The sequence below is a fragment of the Mesoplodon bidens genome, assembly GCF_964165515.1.
Source record: "Mesoplodon bidens genome assembly, chromosome: 10".
In the NCBI taxonomy this organism is placed as follows: Eukaryota; Metazoa; Chordata; class Mammalia; order Artiodactyla; family Ziphiidae; genus Mesoplodon; species Mesoplodon bidens.
This window is the reverse complement of record NC_138172.1, coordinates 84658406-84682264: the sequence shown is the minus strand read 5'-3', so window position 1 is coordinate 84682264 and position 23859 is coordinate 84658406. Positions and strand designations below refer to the sequence as shown.

The following is a 23859-nucleotide window of genomic DNA, read 5'->3' as shown; positions in this document are numbered from 1 at the left end:
TTTTTAGGATATCTGTAATGAATGAAATTGAAAACGCAGAAAAACACACCCAATGGACAGATGGCGGAAGAGGAGCAACTTGGAAACTTTCCCAGGATCCATTAATGAACGGCTAGCTGAGGTAACTGGTCCGAAAACACTCAAAGGGGAGGAGCGGGTATTGTTGCTGAGTCATGGTACTGAAAAGTAGGACAAATGTTGGGAAAAGGAGGAAGCCTTGTTTGGTGTAGGCGAATCCAGCAGCTCAGATGCACCATACTATTCCTATTTTCAGAACATCAAGAACGAGAAAAGTTTCTTGTAAAAGCTTCTAAAAAACGATAAACGCAAGTGGCCGGTTAGCTCAGTTGGTTAGAGCGTGGTGCTAATAACGCCAAGGTCGCGGGTTCGATCCCCGTACGGGCCACAGTCACTTTTTGACCACCACTGTAATTTAACCGCGAAATACTTTTACTTTCCAGCCGAACTGTCCAATGACAGTCCTACGAGACAGCCTGCGGTACCTCCACAAAAGACATTTTGCCACTTTGCACAAGTCCAAACCATCCTAGGGAGTCCAGAGCACACGTCTCTGAGCAAGACAGATTGCTCAAAATTTTGTCCAAGAGAAGCAGAAAAGCTGCAAGACACCTTAGGAGTTATTAAGTTCATTAGAAGGAAAAACTGTCACCAGTGTGTTTAGTGGCCAAACACTGCCTTCGAAATAGTCTGAAAACATACTGAGGTGCGGGGCAAGTGTGAAAAGGCAGTGTTCATGATCTCCAATTGCTCAGTTGAGGATTTCTATTCGGTTAGATCATCCCTCACATGAAGGGAGGACTCCCATATTGGGAGAAGTGTTTTCTTGTTACTTTGATTTTTTTAGGTAAGAAAGGACTAAGCCCTTTTCCAGAATCTACTTTGCCGTCTGTCACCAACCAGTTGGTCCACGTTGACCGACACCAGCGGACCCTCTGTTTCGTCCACTTCTCGATGTTACGCCTCTTGAAACAGTCTCATTTTCCACCAAAACCGACTTTCTGAACACTAATTATGTATCCCCTTGTTCCTTGTACAACGAATTTTCTTTATTCATTCACGACCTCAGAACTTTATATCCCGTTGAGTGAATTTTCACTATTTTCCGTGGAAAATACTGAGATCAAGCCAAGAGGAGTTAGGGAGCTTGTCAAAAATGCAGCTTATTGGGCCTCACCTCCAGCGACTTTGACTCAGTAGATTTGAGGAAGACTACAGGTTTCTTTATTTTAAATAAACGCCGCGGTTGTTTCTTACAAAGGGTGGATCAGCGATCTCTGAGAAATAAGGCTTTATACAGACCAATCTTCGAAGGATTCGGTTGCGGGGAAATCCAGGGAACTTCTGAGCCAAGTCGATCTGGTTTTAAAACTAGGAAGGGAGGGTAGCAGGGAGACAGAAACAAAGAGAAACAGAGGCGGAAAAAAAATGTTGTATATCCAAGTACAAAAAAAAAAAAAAAAAAAAAAACCGGAGAAATATTTAGGAGAAGTAAATATTTAATCTGTTTAGAAAAATTCATGTGACAGGTGGCTCGTTGGTCTAGGGGTATGATTCTCGCTTAGGGTGCGAGAGGTCCCGGGTTCAAATCCCGGACGAGCCCAGGTTTTGCTGTCTACACCCGCTATGGAATTTCTTATTAAACTCACTCAAAAGAAATTGGTACATCTGCTGTTAAATTAAACTGCTATATTTTCATGTAGAAATGTGTAGGCTGTATATGCACTTGATTCCTATAAGTAACTAGATAACTCTTCTAATTAAGAGAGACGTACTTTTCAGTTTTGGCTCTTACTCAGTTTTCCATCAGCTCTAAATTGACTCTTGCAAAGGCAAAGGTTTCTGGTTATTCTAGAATTTCGACTCCACGGTTGTGGTCATATGAAATGTATAGGAAACAACATTGTAAAGCAACTATATTCCAATAAAAGTTAATTTTTAAAAATCCAGGTAATAAACATTATATTTTTAAAATTAAAAAAGTATAGGAAGACGATGGTCATATCTCAATTCAATGTCATCCATCATTCATTCATCACATCAAAGAAATGGGTTCAAATGGAAAAATCAAATATTGACCTATAGAGCTGGGGTGCTGGAAACCTTTTTACAAGTTATTTCGGCTTTCCTCGTTGCATATTCCTCCATCATTCAGGAATAGGGGCTCTGCTTCATTATTGAGAAGGGGCACTTTTTCTCTCTTCCAGGAGTGTACTGTTGGTACACTCTTTAAACAGATATTTGTTTAGCATCTATTATAATCAATGAGCTTTTGCAGTCTGTGGTAAACAAAATACACAAAAATCACTGGATCCTATATTCCAGTGGTTGTCAAATATTTTATATTAAAATGCAATTGCAACACCCCTTCCCGCCTCCCTTTTTTATGTGTGCAAGCCCTGATTGTGGAGAAGGACAACAAATGAACAAGAACAAGCGGCCTGAAAAGGAGGGAGAAAACCTCAGGGAATTCCTTTAGGACCACATTTACACAGCGTGGCAAGAGGGGCCAGAGTTGACAGGTGATAGAAACAGGAGAGGAATGTCTCAGTGGGTTACAGAGAAGGCCCAGTGCAGTGTTTTGGTTCGAGGACCTGACCTTTGGGACTGAGCTTGGAGCCACATTGGTAACCAGGCCTGGAGCTCTGGGAATGCCAGAGTTGGGCTCACCCTTAGAGCGTTCAGAGATTCCGACTCTTGGATTCCGGAAGCATTTTGTGGTCTATCAAGACATGTTGGTGAGAATGAGGCGAAGAGGGAAGATGTAGTGAAAGCGAATGGAATGCATGCCAATAATTTCAGATAATGCTTACATTCTTTGCGTTTCATGTCATCTTATATAACAAAAACAGTAAAAAAAAATCTAGAGTCCTATTAATCCCTGTCAATCCAAGGAGAATTTTATAGTCTCTTAATTCACTGAGGGAAAGCCTTTTTTTCAGGGTGCCCGGCTAGCTCAGTCGGTAGAGCATGAGACTCTTAATCTCAGGGTCGTGGGTTCGAGCCCCACGTTGGGCGAGTAGTCCTTCAACCTTTTGCTCTCAGCTACATTTCTGCACCTTCTTCTAATCTCCAAAACAAAGTACCTCACCGTTGTCAAACGAGAAATTTTAGAAAGTACTGAATTGTGGAATCCCGGTGACCAGCTGTGGTTTACTGGCTCTGTTGAACTATTCCAGCCAGCTCTGTGATTCCTGCAGCGTTAAGCTTCGTCGCCCCCTGGCGGCAACGCACTTCTCCGGCTTATTAGAGCTTTTGTTTGGATAACTAGAGATACATGGTCTCTGGTAGGGCATTTAGGCTCCTGAGATGATTCTGAAGCACTATCCCCACCGAAAAGGGTTTAGGATGCAGGGATGTTGGAAAAGGTAGTGTGAAGGTGGAGACGATCCAAACAAAGGAAACAGTTTGATGGGCAGAGGCTCAGAAGCAGCAGTGTCCATGGAGAGTTTTGAGAATGGTGACTACTTTCTGGCCCAAGCAAGTGTCATTATGTAATAACGGGAGACAGATTTTCTATTACCACTACCTCATACACCCTTTCAGCTCCTGATCAACCACACCTAAACAGCAAAATGGACCTCCTTTTAGATAGTGCTATTTCCAACCTTTCTTCCCTTCCTTCGGCAAGTAAAAGAACCACCCAACCCACAACAGGTTGCAACTGCCTACAAAATAAAATCTAAAAGACTTAAGCCTGTTTTTTATAGTCCAAATTGCATTTCTGCCATTCTCTCTTGAATGGGAGTGTGAAGGATAGTCAAGAATAACTTTAAAGTCAGAATACCAGCTTTATAAATTTATACTAAGAAAAAAAACTAAGTGGCCCAGTGTGTTTTTATTTGCCCTCAAATTTGGGAAGGCAAAATTCATACGAAAGGTTGCCTAGTGTATAATCAGAGCAAAACGAGTTAGATGTTAACAATATTTATGTCGCTTTGAAAACCTGATAATGCTGTCTACGCCCATTGAGACCAAGAGTCCCAGAACTATCAATATTGTATTGAAAGAATGCCCACTTCTGAGCATGCTGGAGACAGGACAATTTACCACTCTCCATCCTCCCCCATCCAAACCTTCCTTTTTTCTTTACTCAGGAACCTGAATATTGTTAATATATCCCTTGCTCCATGTGATGTTATATTCAGTTTTAAAACTATTCCGTATTTTACCTATTTAGATGAATAGCACCTATGGTTGGGCACATGAAATCACATGTTTTAAACTAGGTAGACTCCCTACAACTTGGAAGTATTGTCAGTACATACACGATGAAACCGAGAATCATGAGTCAACTTAAAATGGATGGACAAGAAACAACTTTCCTAGAAGAGTACACTGAGCCTTGACTGTTTTCCAGGTCTCAAGACATCTTTCAAATTAATTGATGAACGTATTTTCATTAAGCACCTTTTCCCTGTTGGATACTTAAAATGAAAACATGCATATAACATGGGCCGTGCCTTCAAGAAGGCTGTCATTTACTTACTGGGTGAATGTAACTGACTCAAGTGAAAATTAAATTCTCAGTTGTATTTTAACTGTCTAGCATTAGGAAATGAAGGCGCTTGGAGTGACTGTTTTAAAAAATAGGTGATGGTGACAGAAACGGAGTTAAGAAATTACCAGTGTTTATCCAGTAAAATCAAGGGAACAGAGGCCCTGTATCTGACTCATATGAATATTCTACTTACTAGAGAGAACAGTCATTGAAGATTTACGGACTACATGTTGTGGGTATTAAGCCCTAAGTCTTATTGTAAAGCCTGAACTCTTGATCACCCAGCAGCCTCAGCTTAATGTTTTGGTTCCCTGGTATGATGAAAACTATAAAGGGATGTCCTAGATAGAGGAACAAGTATTGCTGGTGTTAATAAGCCACATGTCCTGTTGTCAATTAACTTAATGGATTTCTGGTTTGTAAACATTTTTTAGTTGCTTGGAACAGACTGCTTTTTCCCATTCTTATGGCCCTTTGGCTATATTGTTAAAGTTGAGTTGACATACTTAAAAATTGCATTTCTGAACTCAAGGCCTGTGCCAACATCTCCAAGGCCAAGGCCATCTTGAGCTTGGTCCTGAGCACGGTCCTGAGCACAAGCTAACATAGACATAACACTTCAACTGCAAAGGAGTCCTTGATTAAAGGTGGTTAAAAAGGGCACAGGTTGGGGGCTGGTGTCTTCTTAGTCTGCTTGGGCTACCAGAACAAAATACCACAGACTGCGTGGCTTAAACTGAAAAATTTTATTTTCTTGCAGTTCTAGAGGCTGAGGAATCCATGATTAAGGCACTAGCTGATTCAATTTCTGGTGAGAGCTCTCTTCTTGGCTTGTAGAGGGCTGCATTCTTGCCACATCCTCAGTGGAAGAAAGAGGGAGTGAGCTTCCAGATGTCTCTTCTTTTAAGAACACCAATCCAAACTTAATTACTTCCTTACTCCAAATACTGCCACACTGGGGGGTGGGTGTTAAGGTTTCAACATATAAGTTTGGGGGGGGACAATATTCAGTCTACAGTGGGGGGACAAAAAAAGCAAAACACACTACGACATTTCGGAATTCAGGAATTTGACACAGTAAGCTCTCACATATTTGTTGAAAGAATAACTTAGTTGCATTGCCTTTAGGATACTTAATAATCTTTTATATAGATAACATTGTTTAATAAATCTTATCAAATTAACTAAAAAAAAAACTTAGTGGCTTTTCCTTAGGACAGATAATCTGAAAGCAGAGTCCACAGACTCTCTATTCATAACTAGAGCTTGACTGATACTGGACTGAGCCAGATATGAAAGAAAAGCCAGGTCAGTAATTTGGAGGCTGCCTACAAGAACATGTTAGCCTACAGTTAGGTCTGAACTTGGGAGGACAGTCTCTGGAAGAAAAGCAAAGGCAGACACAACTACAATTTTGTGAATACACAGGTCTGTTCAGAGGTTATCAACGGCAAATTGTATAGTCAGGTGTGCTTCAGGAAGTCTTGGTAGTTGAGAAGAGTAAACAAGAGACAGAAGTCAGGGGCTTAATCCTGTTCCAGAGCAAACTTGGAAAGCTGGGGTCATAGGTAAAGGAAAAAGGAAGTATTCTACACAAGAGTATTATCTGCACCAGCAGCCCAAGGTGACAATAGCTCAGGCATTCCAGAAACAAGCCAGTATTATTTTTTGAACATGAAATAAAGAGGAAAATATATGTATGCCAGAACATATTTTCATAATCAGCTGATTCCAGAGTTCAGAGTCCTAGGACTTTCTCTAAAAGATAAATGTTTACATTAGTAGAATACACTTTTATTATATAGTATGGTCTAAACTACCAACAAGAGAGGTCCCATTAACTTAAATACCAAGCGTTTTGAGTCAGAGCCTTCAAAGCTAAAAATCTTTACTTCCATGATTGACTCAAACTTACTGTTTGAGCTTTCCAATTTGACACCTTTTGGGGACAGAGTTTATCTTATTTGCCTTTGTGTGTTCCCAGCACTTAGCATGGTGATTGGAATAGTCAGTGCTCAATGCATGTTTGTTAATATTAAAGGTCACTGTTGTGTATATGTTACCGAGTTCAAGTTCACACTGCTTGCCGCATGACAGGTCAATAACTTGAGAGACAAGTTTTGGGGGCACGGAATAGTGACTTTATTCGGAAAGCCAGGCATCAGATAACATAGTGATTTAGCGTCCCGGAGTACCACCTTATCAGGGGCTGGACGCTAGTTTCTTTTATAGTACAGAGAGAGAGGGATGGGGATGAGGAAGTAAAGTAAAAAGGCCTTAAGTCTTGCAAAATACCTCCGGGTTTAGGCCATCCTCGGGGAGGAGAGGCGTTAATTTCTGCTTTTCTGCAGCCATTCACAGGTGCGCAGGGTCAGGGTGTTTCCCTGTGGGCTGAACAAAGGCACTTTAACATTCAGGCAGAGGGGCAGGATTCCCCGAGGCAGGCCATTATGTATGCCTATAGCTATAGACCGAACAAAAGCAATGAAAAGCAAAGGTCAAAGTAAAAGAAACAGATCCAACATTGCAGTCAGATTTTGCTCTTCCCTGTTACAGTATTGGGGCAAGGCCGGCGGACCGAGAAGATGGAAGACAAACGTCCTCAAGAACCATCTTGCCTGGGTTTGGATGCTAGTTTCTTTTATGGAAAAAAGAGGGGGAGGTGAGGAGATAAAGTAAAAAAGGCGATAAGTTGTTGCAAATATTTCCGGGTTCTGGCCAGGCACGGGAGGGGATATGTTAATTTCTCCTTTCCTGCAGCCTTTCACAGGGAGGGTAGGTCAGGATGTTTCCCAGGGAGCTAAGCAAGGGTATTTTTAGCTTAACCCCTGAGGCATGGGAGGCAGGGTTCCAAGAGACGGGCCATTATGTATACTTGAAGGCTTAGGCAACGTCCCTCTAGTGATTAATTTATAGCAAAACTAATAGAATGCAAAGGTTAAAGAAAAAGAAACATATCCAGTATGGAGTCATATTTGTTCTTCCCTATTGTGGTAGGATTCGAAATTCATCTCCCACCTGCATGTAAGAATACTGAGGAAGGCGAAAAAGAAAGGAACACCAAAACTTTCCTGCTTCTTATATTTTCACAGTTATATTTTATTGTGTAAATATATGGAAAAGAAGGCTAGATATATATGGAAGAACCAGACGTGATTCTTGACCTACAAGAATTCAAGTTATTCACATACACACACACTCCTCAGAATCCCTCAAATCTGCTGCTTGTTCTTTTCTCAAGGCTCCATAAGGCCTGTCTAGCTTTCTCTCTGTCTGAATCTTCTATAATGTGGAGTGGGAGAAAAGGAAGGAAGGAATGGATCCTTTTTGTAAAAGCGTATTTTTACAAAATGGATAGTACTAAATACATTTATAAAATAGGATAACTTACTCAGTCAATTGGGGTTGGGGAGGAGATAAAATGTTATATTTAATTTATTCAGACTAGCCTCCTCAAAACAGATGTTTCATGAAGACTTGAGGAGCTAAATGGCTAAATTAAGTGATTAGCAACTTGCTTTTAATTCCAATTCAGAAAAAGAAAATCTTGTGCCATAGAGGAGTGAACACTGGTTTCAATGTTCCACTTGCACAAGGGGGATCGTTTGTCCTATGTGTATGGCTCCACTGTATGACAATGTAATGATTTTTAGTGGAACGTGAAGAACAAAGATTCCTGATGTCGGTTGCCACCTCAAGTGGATTTCACTTACATGAGAGTAATAGCCATTCTGAGCTTCAGACTGTCACAGAAAATTAGACTAGACTTACATTTTGTAAAATTAGTGTTTGAATGACATTACTTTCTACCTTGTTAAGATAATTTTTAAAATATTTTAGCGTCCCATCGACAGTTTTTTTCTGAGTTTAGAATTAGTGTGTTCGTCTGGTTTATCTACAGGGACTAAGTGTCAATTAAGAACGTCTTAGTATGGTTTTGAAGAGTTTAACCCTGTGCTTGTTTTCTTCCTCCTCCTCCTTCTGTTAATTATCTGTTAAAATTGCAGATTAAAGTACTTCAAATTCTATCTAAGATTGCTTATTTAAATTCATTCATCACAGTAAAAGACACTCATTGGTAAATTTTTGTCAGTTCCTCATACCTCATTATTTTATTTTCTTTTTTGCAAACCAGTGGGTGCTACCGTTTTCTCCTTGGTCCAGGACAGTGGTCCTGTGAAGGAGTGCTGGGTTACAAAAAAACGTGGAGGCCACTCGAGCAGACCTAATCAACAGCATTGGTGAATAAAACAAGCAGCAGCAATGGCTCTCCAACCTCACGCAGAGATGGCATGCTCTGTGAGGGAAGCAGCCTCTGTGATTCCTTCGATAGCTCAGTTGGTAGAGCGGAGGACTGTAGTTAATAACCTGTCACTTAGGTATCCTTAGGTCGCTGGTTCGAATCCGGCTCGAAGGAGTTTGCGTTTTTCTGTGTGGGTTTTTTTCCACCCTCACCCTTAAAAATGTCTATCTCAGCTATATATATCCTTGCTGTGCATCTTTTTAAGACTAATCTCAGTGTGCAACGAATCTAATTTTTTAAATTATTATTCTCCGTAATAATTACTAATACGCGATCAAACTTCAGGCCCATAGTTCATAAAAGTCCCGTGCCGCAAAGAAGTCCCGAGACCCAACCAGACGGATCAGAGGTGGGCCCCTAAGTAAGGGATCCAGTGACAAGTCTCCGCCACCCTACCCGGCATCCCAAGACTAGGGGAGGGGCGGCCTGCTAGGAACATAGCTTACCAACGGTTAGTAACTGGTTGGGCACGGGCGCCCTCTCGTGGTATTAGAGTCCTGAGTCTCTCCGAAGGTTTTTTTCGTTTTTTTCCCAGGTGGACGCGCAACTACTGGCAGTCGCCCACAGACCCTGGGGCACTACTCCCCCTTCTCCGTTTAATTATGTAAAGGTGATTCTCAACCCTGGCGCAGAAAAGTGGGTGGATGTCAGAATCACCTGGGACTATTTAACAAAGCGCCTTTAGTTGCGCCACTTTGAAGGTGGGACCCAGGCATTGGTAGTTTTAAAAGCTCCCAGGTGATTTTAATGTGTTGCAAGGTTTGAGAACCACTGCAGAAGAGAAAAAAAATTAGAATTAAAAATAATAGACAAGGGGAAAATTGATAGAATTTTCTACCCACTTTGGTCTAAACTGGTAGCTCCCTTGCTCTTTGAAAGCGACTCGAGGGCAAAAGAGTAAACAAGAAAAATTGTCCAATTTTCAAAGATAACATGGGCCTTGGTTGCAAATTTTATTAGATAGTCCTGGACTGAGCTTCTCACCAATGCACCACAGATTCCAACCCAAACAAGTTCTCCACTGCAATTTCCCTCCCATAATTGGGCCATATTCTGCAATATTCCAGTATCAATTGGCAGTAGAGGCCCCACCATCCCCGTAGAAACAGCCAGATGACTCCAAAAGAGGACGAGTGAATGTAAAAACACCAAACCTCAAATATACCTACATATTTTTGACTCTTCAAAATTTCATTAAGAAATGGAAATTATTTGTTCCAGTTGTAAGAACTTGAGGTGGCCCTCAATAGGTCATACATGTGGGAAATAGATTCTGAGAATAAAAATGTAAGATTAATGCATAAATAATTGAAGTGTAGATTTGTAAATCCACATGGCAGAGACCAATATTCAAATCTTCAAAAGGCTAGAGAAATCTCAAAGAGCCCAACCTTCCCTATCCTCTCACACTGGAGACAAGGGAGAGGCCATCAATTAAGAAGTGGACCCTTATGTGGTAACGTTGTAGCAAGGTGTTTATTTACAGACGCATGGAAATAAGGGCCAAAGAATAGGTGGAACATAAAGCTGGAGAATACGGGCATCGATCCCGCTACCTCTCGCATGCTAAGCGAGCGCTCTACCACTTGAGCTAATTCCCCCCCGTTGCTAAATTCTCCTGCCTCCCATACTTTAATATCCGAATGTAATTCAGAACTCGCGACCACCTTGCTTTCTAGCTGGCGTTAGACAATAGGACATAGTACGTGTTATCAAACAGCCCCTGGGGCGCCACCTATAATCTGTTCTACGGTGCTGGATCCTGTTGAGAAGAAAGACTGCAGAGTGCAGGTGGACCAGGGCGTGGAATCCATAGAGACACCTGTCTTCGAAATTGGGCAAGAGTTTAACACTGGAATCATATCTACGGAAACCGGGGACCGGAAGGAAATTGTAGGTACATCCAGGAGGGCAAATCAAGTTTCTCAGGCAATGAGACTTGGCTTTTGGCCTTCCCAATAGTTCCTGCCAATCCCCGCACTCCTAAATTTTCCACCAATTGATTCTGCTAGCACCAGAAACATTCTCCAGAGTTCCTACGAATGTCCCCTAAGATCTGCTTTCTGTCTGGCTTTTCTTATCGACAAAAACCACCGTCGGTGGACACAAGGTCACGAGGGGGCGTGCGTCCCAGTTAATTTCTCCCTTCATTCTGGCTTCGTAGTCCCGATTTCGATCAAGGGTGTACAAGTTATTTTTCTAAGATAAACACTAATAGGAGAAGTGAATATAATCATGGCTGCATGCTTAGATCTGGATTCCTTGCAAAAAAACGAAAGTAGTAGTTGCCTCTTTTTCTTCTGGGCCTGTGGAGTACTAGGTACCAGGTACTGTGCTAGGTGCTCGGTACTTCACAGAGCTAGTTCTTTACAGGAGAACTCTTGAGCATTGCCAGAGACCCATCACTTGCAGGAAAGCCATGTGAAGACCCTTCCCGTCAACTGGTTCTTTGTCTGAAATTCCATCGTTAGAAACTTTTTTTTTGGGGGGGGGGTTAATGTTATTTTCTAGTGTCAATGAAATTGGGACAAGGTGATGAAATGGAGAAGATGAAACATTTTACTTAAGAAAGTTACTCTATGTCCCTATGCTGTGCAGGCACGCTGCGCAGGCCTTTCCAGGACCCTTTTAATGCCCTTAATGCTTGCTCTTCTCTTTTCTTTTTCATTGCAGTCAGGGCTGACAAAAAAGTGAATAACTTTCTGTGGGAAGAAATCCTCCACCTTCCTGCACCCCCTCCATTTGAGACAAAAGAGTTCAAAACTCAGATGTTCTAAGTGGGTGTGTAGAAACACACCATTCATCTCAAAACTTGGCTCAAGGTCAGCCTTGCCTTGATTCTCTCCACCGTCTGGGTGTTCTCTCCTTACTTCTCCTTGGACAGAATTTACCCAGCTACAGAAGTCAGTTTGGCCTCCACTCATTTTTTTTCTCCATTTATTTTCCATGATTCTATTAGGGGTGCAAGTGTGGAACTGGAGTGAAAGAAAGTGGACTAATTCCATAGCTCAGATCCATGGATTAAGCTTTGGGATGACTGACTGAACTGGGAGCAACTGGGGGCTTTCAACCATGAGCTGGGAGTTCTAGTTTCCAATAACATTGGATTAGGTATTAAAAGTTCAACAGCTTAGCTTGCACAGAGGTAAAATGAAGATCAAAAATAATATCTTAAAATTCACATGGAAGTTTTCCCAGTTGTTAAACTACTGACTCAATTTTAAGCTCACTGTTCTGGACTGCATTGTGTTCTTCCAAAATCCAAATGTGACTGTATTCAAAATTGGAAAGTAATTAAGGTTAATGCAGTCCTTAGGGTGGGGTCCTGATCCCATAGGATTACTATTATCATAATGGGAAACATCAGAGCGTTCTCTCAAGTCAGGAAGAGAGCTCTCACTGGGAATTAAATGGCTGTCATCTTGATCTTGGACATCCCAGCCTCCAGAACTGTGGAGAAAATAAATTTCTGTTATTTAAGCCACCCAGTCTGTGGTATTTTGTCACATCAGCCAGAGCAGACTAAGACACTTATCCTCTTTAATCTGCCTTGTGATAAAGGAGGTAGAACTCTGTAAACCACACTGCTGATTTACTACTTGGCTCCATATTAGGCTTTGCCAAAAAGGAAGCTCGAGGGAGAATGCAAGGCTGGAGGAGGAAGAGGAAAGGTGGACTTGTCTTTTCTGTTTCCTTTCGGAGAGCTTCCTGTTCCTCTAAGTATCATCCCAGGAAGACTTCTGCATCCCAAGAGACGACAATTCTGTAGCAGCAATTGAATCCAGCACCATGCTGAAATTTTACACTTGTTGGCATCTCTGCTATTTTCCACCTTGTATTCAAGGCACAGATAGGAGGACACTTGACAGTGAAAGAGAAACTCCACGTCCTACAATCTCTCTTCTCCCACTGCTAATTCTCTATTAGGTCAGGAACACTGAAAGTTGCTAGATGATATTTTCTTAGTTTGTCATGGAAAGGGATTTAATTACTGAGTTCAATATTGACTATGTCCTCTCAGTACCCCTAATAGAATGCATTGGCAATTGCCATTTGAAAAAAAAAATGGAATTTTTTTAACAATATCATTTTGTAGAAATAATAGTTTTGTATAAATTTGTAGAAATAAGCACAGATATTTTATAGAGAAATACACTTAATCTTTTCCTTAAGCATATTTCCAAAGAAAGCCTTTTCTCTCCAGATAATTTAGTGTATTCTTCATTTGTGTCTATTTCTGCTTTAGGCACAAGTGTAAGGCAATCTCTGTTGAACCTCGATGTTTGATGATTTTCTTTGAAAAAAGAATATATTTGCATTTAAATTTTTTAGGGGTTTTTGTTTCACTTTAATTGCTCCACAATAATTATGCAATATAATATGAACCACCCAAATTATTTATCCAAGTAAGAAAATTCACACACACACTCCACATATTTCATCATTAGAGCTAGGAATACACACGATTTCCCATTAGATTTTCAGAAAGGAGAATCACAATGATACAAAAATGCACTGGATATTGCTCTGTTCACAACTTTGGGATCCTCTTCAACCCAAATGTCTGTGTTTGCGTAATTATATCATTTATCGAGCCAACCTAGACACTTCTGAGAGAAAAAGGAGAAAGTAATTAGAGGGGACAGCAGGAAATCGGGCATAATACAGGGAATTCACCCCAGGTATATAATACTTAGGGAGGAGGACATGGGATACCGGTAGGGTTCTTGTTTTGAGATATACACAGAACAATATCCTAACGTCTTAAATGTACAACTCAATGGATTTTACATGTTTATTAAACCCAGGAAACCAACTACCCAGATCATGACATAGAACCCATTCAGTGTCTTAAAAGACTGCTTAAATTTGATTATACTTTCAAAAGTGAATATGAATATTATCAAAGTGGAAACCATCTGGATAGACATTAGGACAGGGATTCTAAAACCGTAGCCATAAGAGGTCCTTCGATAGCTCAGTTGGTAGAGCGGAGGACTGTAGATTAGAACACCTAGATATCCTTAGGTCGCTGGTTCGAATCCGGCTCGAAGGACAAGAATTTTGAAAACTGTAGACCGAAACAAATCAAACATACACGTAGTGAGTGAACTCCTTCAGGTCCAAAAGAATAAACTGAACAGTAACTCCGTTTCAAGATAATAGCTCCCTCTTCAACCCATTTAGGAAAACCCTTTCATTTATGGCTCACTTCTGATTGAGAGAGGAGGTGCTAAGCTGATGAAACAGCAGGAGTGTCAAGGGTGATGGTCCTATCTGTATTGTATCCAAGGGAGCAGGATAATGAATTAAAGCACAACTCCTTATTGTTCAAGGGCATTAAATTTTTAGTATACTCCTATAATCACTACCCATATCAGTTTTAGAATATTTCTAGCACCTTCCATGTTTGCTTCTAGTTTTGAAATAAACTTATAGTCAGTCAAAACAAAACTACAGGATTGAGGTAAAGATTATTTAAAGTAATCTAAAACTATTCACTCAAAGGCCCTTCGATAGCTCAGCTGGTAGAGCGGAGGACTGTAGATGTCTAATTACCGGTCATCCTTAGGTCGCTGGTTCGAATCCGGCTCGAAGGACTTCCTCTTTTTGAAAGGTGGTCATTGACACTGCAGGCCTGGACATGATAGAAAAATTGAACAGTGAACAGTCATTTGTGCTCATATCTTGTAGAAATGAGTGTATAAACAAACAAGCGATCCTCAAGTACGCCCAGGAGCGTGTCAACAAAGGTTGCTTCAGCGAGACAGAAGGTGAGTCAGAGTGTCCTCTTGTGGTGACCATTTCTTCGGTACCTTTAATTCAAAATAACGAGTACGCCATTGAGGCATATTTTTGGGTGGCCTACCCTGGACCCCAACACTGTGAAAACAAGTCCTGGAGAGAATAAAGCTCGCGGTACAGGCAGTCGCCTAAATCAGGGCCACGTATACATTTGACAATAGGTATTTGTAACATAAGTATAAATACGAATCCATGCATCAACACAAATGTAAAACAGGCGCCAAATAAGTTTTAAAAAGAAATAATTGTCAAACATTAAAAATTTTTAGACATTTTATTCACAAAATCAAAATTTAAATTAATATTTTAAACTAAAATTTTTTTAACTAAATGAAAAGGTCACAGATGAAATTTTCAAAAATTAAATCTCAACTAAATTTCCAAAACTTATATTTACAAACTTAAATTACATTTCCACATTTTCAAAACTTCAATTTAAAATATTTAAATCTCTAAGTTAAATTTTGAAAAATTAAAATTTCAAACTTAATTAATTAAAAAATTGAAATTTAAGTAAGCTTTAAAAGTTGAGTCATCCCCCAACCTGAGTCTCACCCGAGTCCATTGGGTAAAATGCTATTTTGACCGCTGGAACACAAAGAAACCTCCCCTCACTCCCAAAATAGTTCTCCAAAATTTCCGGAAGAGCCTGCCTCATCCCGTCCTTTTGCATCTCACCGAGGAGTGCTATAGGGTAAGTTATACTTGCGGCTCTACCTCTCCGGTTCTGCCTCTTCAGCTCAAGTTCTCTCACGCTTTGAATCTCCCGGCAGACGCGGGGCCCACTTCCGCCCTCTTCTGTAGGCCTAGACTCGCGGGCACCGCCCAATCTTGTCCTTTCCTTTGTCGTCACCCGGACCGACACCGCCCCCTCGACACAGGCCGTCGCACACGGTGCGCGTCAGAGGCGCGGCGCTTTACGGCTGCCCTGCTTTACCTATCCGCAAGCATGGAGGCAGAGGAATCCGAGAAGGGAGCCGCTGAGCTGGAGCCTCTGGAAGGGAGTGACCAGAAATCAGAGGCAGAGGAGGAACAGGAGGAATCCGAAGGGGCGGCTGGCGACAGCAAGAAACGGGTAGTGCCAGGTATTGTGTACCTGGGCCACATACCGCCCCGCTTTAGGCCTTTGCACGTACGGAACCTTCTCAGCGCCTACGGCGAGGTCGGGCGCGTTTTTTTCCAGCCGGAAGGTAAGTGCTCAGGCCTTAGCGGTGAGGGTAGGAGGGTGATGCTCGCTGGCAGTGAGCACGCAATGCGTGTTCTGTTGCCTCAGCTGCCCTGGTCCGAGGCGCTGACGGATCCGGGGACCCGCGTCCGGCTTCTTTGGTAAATCGGTAGCGTGCATGTCTCTTAGGAGGCGGCGATGGGATGTGGATAGCGCAGTATATACCTCGCTGAGCCTTAGTTCTCGGATAGCTAATTATTGGATTTTAATTTCGGCTCCGCCCACCCTTCTTTCCTGAGCCGAATTTACCAGTTTGTTAAATGGGTACAGCCTGAATTAAAATTAAAATCTTAGTGGTTTTTCCACAAAACCGAACGTATCTCTTTGTCATCGCGGCCCAGGTCAAGAGAAGGTTTATGATCGGTCGCCCCCAGCTCGCATACAGACAGTAATTGGAATTGGGGTTGGTGGCTTGTGCGGGTTTTAAAGAGAGCGTTTAGGGCAGACCTGATAAAGGAGTTAACATTTGAGGAAAGGATTGAGTTAGATAAGGGGAAAAGGGTGGACTTTGCAGTTATCCGCTTCCGGGCAAAGACCTGGAGGTGGGACTCTGGCCTGAGGGAAGGTTTGGAGAATTCGGCGAATGGGAGGTACAGTTGAGTGGGTGCTGTATTGGCCTCCTTGACCACTGCTCTGTCTTTGCTTCGCAGACGGGTTCGTGAGGCGCAAGAAGAAGGCAGCGGCAGCCCCCGCTGCGGGAGGAAAAAAGCGGTCCAAGTACAGCAAGGACTACACCGAGGGCTGGGTGGAGTTCCGGGACAAGCGAGTAGCCAAGCGTGTGGCGGCCAGTCTTCACAACACGCCTATGGGCTCCCGCAGGCGCAGCCCCTTCCGTTATGACCTGTGGAACCTCAGGGTGAGGGGATCAGCTTGTCTGCCGCATCGCTCAGCCTTTGTCTTCCCAGCCCCAGCCGGCGCACCCCTGTCACCTCTTGTTGGCCCTGGCCCCCCCATCTCCTCTCCATCCCAGATCTGCCCTACTCAGATCTTTTCTTGTTTTCCCTTCCGCAGTACCTGCACCGTTTTACCTGGTCCCACCTCAGCGAGCATCTTGCTTTTGAGCGCCAGGTACGCAGGCAGCGCCTGAGGGCTGAGGTTGCCCAGGCCAAGCGTGAGACTGACTTCTATCTTCGAAGTGTGGAGCGTGGACAGCGTTTCCTTGCCGCTGATGGGGACTCTACCCGCCCGAACGTCTCCTGGGCCTTTGCCCAGCGTCCTACTGAGCAGGAGCTGAGGGCCCGGAAGGCAGCTCGGCCAGGAGGACGTGAACGGGCTCGCCTGGCTAACGCTCAGGACCAGGCCCGCTCCAACAGAGGGCTTCTTGCCAAGATCTTTGGATCCCCCACCCACTCAGAGAGCATGGAGGACTCCTTACTGGTCAGGAACTCTTGAGGGGCAGGGAGGCTCCTTCCACCTCCTAGCCCAGCCCAGTGTCCTATCTACCTGATAATGACTACCCAGGCAGACATTTTATTGTGTTTCTCAAACCAGGAGTGAGTGCTCAGACATAAAAGTTTTGAAGGCCTCTCCTCCCCCCTCCAACTGCTGTACATGCTTTGCTGAGGCACTTAGTTCTTACTAGCATGATTATGACTACTGCACACGTCTGTTTTGCCTTGTTTGATTCTTGGCTACCTGCCTCCTGCCCACTGGGGCCCTCTAAAAATCCTGCTTTCTGGCCCCAGGAAGAGCTTTTACTTTGAACTAGACTGATAATGGCTAGTCCAGACAGCTGTTTACCCACCACATTACTGGGCATCAGCAACATCCTTTTTATTTAGAAAAGATTAATAGGGACAGGGGTTAATGGGTTAGAGTGGCTTGGGAGCCACCTTCCAAATGTATTTATAGAAAAGAAAAAATATATATATATATGTATTTTATATGTCTTTGTAGTTTATGTGGGGTGGGGATGGTCATTGGATAAGTTCCAACTTCTATGTCCCATTCACTCACCTTCACTCCATCTCCTGGTCTCAGACCCTCCCACTCCCCCGGAAGTCAACCTGGACCCTTTTCTATGTATCTAATCAATTTCTTAGGCCATGTTATTAATAGTTATCTAATTCAGCGTTTACTAACTCTCTGTATGAGGACATAGAGTGACAGTGGTTCACATGGCCCTTGGTGTAAGTCTTATAGACCAGGGGTCTGCAACCCTTGGGCCTCGGACCGGTATTGGCAGCACAGCAGGAGGTGAGCGGTGGGCAAGCGAGCGAAGCTTCATCTGCCACTCCGCATCACTCGCATTGCCGCCTGAAGCACTCCCGCACCCCACCCGGCCCCTGTTCATGGAAAAATTGTCTTTCACGGAACCGGTCCCTGGTGCCAAAAAGGTTGGGGACCGCTGTTACAGACCACTTAAAAAAAGATAAATGTCTAAGAAATAAATGCATAGAAGTACTACAGGCATTATGGTAGATGTGTATAAGGGGTAGAGTGGGGCCATGGGAAGGCATGGGTGACTCTATCTGGGAAGGGAAGCAATGCTGTCAATGTGGAGCTGATTTCTGATCAGAGGCTTCTGACATGGGTCAGTTTTCACCAAGTTTTTCAGATCATTCCTGAAAAGTGAACAGAAGTCTGAAAGAGCCTAGTGTATTCCTATAACTGAAAACAAAGCTCCACGCATGGAGTGTTGGGTTCAAACCATTGTAAAGGTAGGCAAAGCCTAGGAGGTGTACACATGATGTCCCTCTGGTGCACTTATACATGTTGTCTACGCTTAGACGAGAAAGTTCATAAGCAACATGCAAAGCACCTCTGGAGGTGACAGAATCTGTGTAAACCACTAAGGGGAACTGAAAACTGAGGTGTTAACAATAAACAGAAAAATCTACACACAGCCTCATAATAGATTAAAACTCTGGTCAGTACCAGGCTTTTAAACTTACAGGAGGTGTTAGAGTGATAATAATAAATAATTTGAGTTTTGCTTATGCTGTGTTTGTTTTTTGGTTTTTCCCTTCACTGTCATCAGTATAATTATCCATGTGTTCTTTGGATGAAGTGGATTCATCCACTTTGGCTCTAAAATAACTTAGCCATGTTAAGATCTCAGTTTGAGAGGTGCAGTTTATTTGGGAGAATAAAAATGACCATACAATAAAAAATTATGGTCTGCTTGGTGTAACATTTCTCACAATCCATACTCCTCATGCCCAGCACACAAACACATCTGTGTAATGTTATACCCTCATCTTAGGAACTTGGTATTCTTGTTTGTGTTCATTTCTTGTGAGTTTGTTCCAAGTGGATTCCTAAGGTCATGATGTCTTCCAAGCGAACCAGGAAGATTGAGTTTCAGAATTTGACAAGTTGTCGTATTCATTTATTCAAAGTTCTGAGTGCCCATTGTCACCTTTGCTAGATACAGTGAATACCAAGAGGAAGAAACTTCTTAAGTTCTAACAGCTTAGAAAGTAAAACACAGTAGGGCTTAATTTCTTGAATGAATGAAATTCTGTTCCCAGGTTGGCTTCAGATACCAATATTTTCAAGGTCAGCATTTCAGGCTCAAGTTTAAACAGTTCTGCACAAAGAGCTCACATCTGCAGCGAGAAAAGCTGGGTAAGTCACGGAGTGAGGAATGACAATAAGACTAGGTGGAAGGTAATCAGTTTTCCAGAAGCTGTAATCGTGATGTCCTCAATTCTAAGCCCTTTGAAAGCAAGAAAATACTTTTACGCTTACAATTATGTTCCCATTTAAACAGCGCTTAGCTTTTTATGTGAATTAACATTTAATGCACAACCATACAAAATCCTATTATCCCCACATTTCCATCGTTAAAACTAGGCTCAGATGTGACATAATTTGCCACTTAATATTTTTCATTACCAACATCTTCCCCAGTTGCTTTCCCAGTGTGTATATGGTAAATGCTTTTTGCATGAATCTCATGTAACATAGAGGGAAGAGTTACAGCAAATATGAATGGATTTATGTAACACCAAGTGTTGCAAACTGGGTGATTTAACTCTCAGTCATCCCCTATACGACTAGATTAAGTTATGAACCTATTGTTGCAACGAATACTCTAAATCAGCTTAGTTCCACACCATCCAAGAAGCTGGGACTCTGCATTTGCCACAGAGTAAATTAGTAAAATGAAGGAAGGGATCTGCCTTAAGAGAGTAAGAGGGCTTTTAATAGGGTGTGTCTAGGCATGTGAAATTATTCCTGAAAATGTCCAAAAGTCACAATTAGAGCACTCTTCCTCAGTTTACTTTTCCAAGGTTCCTCATATCTCTGCAAGTTGTCTTGCTGTTATTACAGTAGAGTTGAAGGGAAAACCCCTTTGTGTAAGCCTCAGGGATGTGCCCTGTTCCCACAGGAGAGTTAATGTTTTAGCAGATTGTTTGTGGTCCCTGACTTACAATGGTTTAAACGTATAATTTTTCAACTTTAGGTTAGTGTGAAGGCTGTACACATTCAGTAGAAACTACTTCCAATTTTGAATTTTGATCTTTTCCATGGCTAGTGATAAGTGGTGTGATACTCTCTCCCGGTGCTGGGAAGCCAATCATAAGGATAAACCATTCTGTTCTTCTCTTTCAGTATAGTATTCAATAAATTACATGACATATTCAACACTGTTATGAAATAGGCTTTGTGTTAGATGATTTTGCCCAGCAGTAGGCTAATGGAAGTGTTCTGAGCACATTTAGGGTAGGCTAGATTAAGCTATGCTGTTCAGTAGGTTAGGCGTATTAAATGCATTTTCGAATTACAGATATTTTCAACTTCGATGGGTTTATGCAGTGTAACCCCATCATCAATAGAGGAAGATCTGTATTTGATTTCCCAACCTTTAAGAGGGAGTCGCCTCTAATTCCCAGCAAAAGCGGTAATCTCCTTTTTGGTACATCCATCACTCTCAATGGCCACACAAAACTATCTGAGATGCTGACTAATAACTCAGCCAGAAGAATGAAATGGAAAGAAATGGGTTAAATTGTGTGCTTTTCTGGGCTCTAATTAAAATATATATATATATATATCAACGTCCTGAATACCCCTGAGACTTGAACTAAGCTTCTGTGAACAGCAATGTAGTTTTTCGGTTTTCCCTGTCTCAGCCTGCCCTCTCAGGCGTGAAGACACTCAGGAGAATGCAGAAGAACTTACAAAGGAGCCTGATGCAGGCAGGAACACCAAAGAGTTGTGTCCCAAAACCTTCACTGCAGGGTCAGGGAAGGCGGGCTGGGATTAGCGTGAAAACCACAGGGAAAGGACAAAAGGGGAGGGAGGGACAGGAAAATGTATTTGAGAAGCATGAGAAGCACGTCTTCTAACCAGTTTAGAGGGCCTTCAATGGGTGGCCGCTTCCAGCACGAGGACGCGGCTGCCATGCCCCAGGACTGGTCCTAAGGTGGGCCTGAGAATAACCTGGACTCTGCGTCTGTTCCTGCCCACTCTCCTCCGCCGATGGGCTACTGTATGTGATGAGTTAAGGATATTGAGATAGGAAGATCATCCTGGATTATCTGGATGGGCCCTAAATTTAATTACAAGTGTTCTTATAAGAGGGAGGCAGCAGAGATTTGACACAGAAGAGAAGTCCATATAATAATGGAAGGAGAGGAAAACAGAGTCAGAGACAGAAGATGTTACTTCAGTTTAAGATGGAGGAATGGCCTATGAGCCAAAGAACATAGGAATGAGCTCTAGAAACTGGAAAAGGCAAGGAAAGGGATTCTCCTTTAAAGCCTCTGGAAGGAGAGTGGCCCTGCGAACATCTTGATTTTGGCCCAGTGAAACTTTTGACCTCTGGAACTCTAAGAGGATAGATGTGTTGTTTTAAGCTACCAAGTTTGTGGTAATTGGTTACAGCAGTCACAGGAAACCGAAGCAGACATCTATGATGTTGGTTGGTAACTACTTCAGCAAATTGTAAATATACTTCCATAGTTGCTGTTGAGAAGTCAGCTACAAACCTTTAAAAATACATGGGAGCAGGGGTAAGGGGGATCCAGAACTATTTAGAAAGAGGTTGTTCAGAGTCCAAATACATTAACTGAGCAATAAGTATTAGTTCACTTATGAACTAAGGGTACATGAAGAGTAAACATGTACATGAAGTAAATATGAAGGGTAACATAGTGCAATAAGTGTTGATTTCTTTCTTTTTTTTTTTGTTGATTTCTGATAGAGCCAGTAAATAAAAAATGAAGGGGAGGCAGAAAATTGTATGATAATCATATAGAAACAGAAATGCATTTTGTTAGATGCAAAACGGCGAGGAAAATAAAGATATTAGGATAAGAGAGAAATTAAATACTTATTCTTCAGAAGAAACGGGCTTTTTCTTGGAAATCAATAGAACATGACATTTATGGTATAGTTTTTTATATAAAGAGAAAATAACCTAATGAAAAACGTCTTGCACTTCTGGGTACACTTTACTATGGCACCATTTGAACATTCTGGGCAGAACTATAAAGTGAAGCACTAGTTACCGTGGAATAAAGAAAAAGACAACGGAGTCCAGAGCTATGGTTTTCAATTAATTAAATGTGAAAGTGCCCAAAGATAGAACTTTATTCACCTAAAGGAGTACAAAATAGAAAGAAAACAAGCCCTCGCCTGAGTCCTTTACAAGGAACAACTTGCTTGGCTTGGCTTTCGTGATGGTCATTTGCTTCCTCTCAACTCCTTTTCCAACTTTCTGTTGGAAACCTTGCAACAGATTTTCCCCTAAATGATTTTCACCTCTTCTTTGCTCTTATCGGTGTCTTTCCCATTTAATGTATCTTCATGTATACAGAATCCTTCCAGGGGCTTCTCCATCAAGTGAATTATTAGCGAAAACTCTCTCATTGAACTGAGAGTAAATTCTGTCCGCATGTCTTTCCTTAGATTATGCTCACACTTATTCGGGTCAACAACAGTCCTGCGTCCTGCTCCCCACCCAGTCAATACTCTGATTTTCCTCTCTAAGGATAATATCTATATTATTAAAACTTCTGTTTTTAAAACACACCATTAACATAAGAACAGTGAAAATCAAGAAGTGAAAGAACATTTTTCCAATATATGTACTCAGCAAAGGGTGCATTTCTAAAATATGTCATACAATTTAGACTGAAAACAATAAAATAATATCGTTGGAGAAAACGCACACTAGCATCGCTGTTTCTGTGGCGCAATCGGTGAGCGCGTTCGGCTCTTAACCGAAAGGTTGGTGGTTCAAGACCCCCCAGTAAATGGATTCTCGGCTATAGAGAACTTCCTTAAGAACTTTCTGCACGTGGTTTACTTTTGAAGTTGTGTCTGACAATATCAAATTCCGATAATTTTTACAAATTACTGTAAATGAAAATCTAACGAACATGTTTCCTCGAGTTGTCTTTGGGATAGGTTCATCGAATATCACACAGGCTTGTGTGATAACTGAGGGATAAAGTTGGGGAGAATGAATCCTGATCCACAGAATTCAGGGATTGGCTTTGCGGTCAATGACTGAAGTTTTGTAGGGTTTAATAATTGGGAGCTCTTTGCGGTCAGAGAACAGGAGTCTCTACAATCAGGGTAGAGTTGTCTGCAGAAATCAGTCATTAAGATCTAAAAAGTAAAAACTGGAAGGGAGGTCTCAGGAAGTCACTAATTTAAGGGCATCTGTGGGTGCATGAGGAACCAATTTGGAGACACTCAAATATTTTCATGTCCCTCTGCTCCTTATACAGAGACAGGTGTAGGATTTATGGGCACCTCAGTGAGGAGGTCTAGAGATGGAGAGAGACAGAAGGACATGGTACAAATGACAGACAAGGAGACAGAGGGAGGCAGAGAGCCAGGCGAAAGAGAGTCATGGAGAGATATTGAGAGACCTTCAGAGATGTGGAGAGACAGAGATTCAGAGACATAGGAGCAGAAACCCAGAGGCAAAGAAAAGAAAAAAAAAAAAAAAGCCTGGGGTCAATGAAGACAGATACAATTTAATTTGAAACTGAGAGAGGCACAGCCTCCCTCCTTAAAACACTGCCCTAAGAATAGGTTCCATCC

General features: G+C 42.1%; 1 protein-coding gene and 1 long non-coding RNA gene across 2 annotated transcripts; one reads left to right on the top strand and one right to left on the bottom strand.

Moving 5' to 3' along the window:
• Positions 1–13158: 13158 nt before the first annotated feature.
• LOC308623301 lies at positions 13159–15420 on the bottom strand. The gene is made up of 3 exons (XR_014016801.1): positions 15345–15420; positions 14382–14460; positions 13159–13432 (listed from the first exon to the last, which is right to left on the bottom strand). It is a non-coding gene; the product is annotated as an uncharacterized lncRNA (long non-coding RNA).
• Positions 15421–15572: 152 nt separating this feature from the next.
• On the top strand, positions 15573–18965 carry ABT1 (activator of basal transcription 1). Its single transcript, XM_081245509.1, has 3 exons — positions 15573–15817; positions 16503–16708; positions 16864–18965. Exons 1-3 carry the CDS (start codon positions 15577–15579, stop codon positions 17242–17244), a joined length of 828 nt encoding a protein of 275 aa, XP_081101635.1. The 5' UTR covers positions 15573–15576; the 3' UTR covers positions 17245–18965.
• Positions 18966–23859: the final 4894 nt, after the last annotated feature.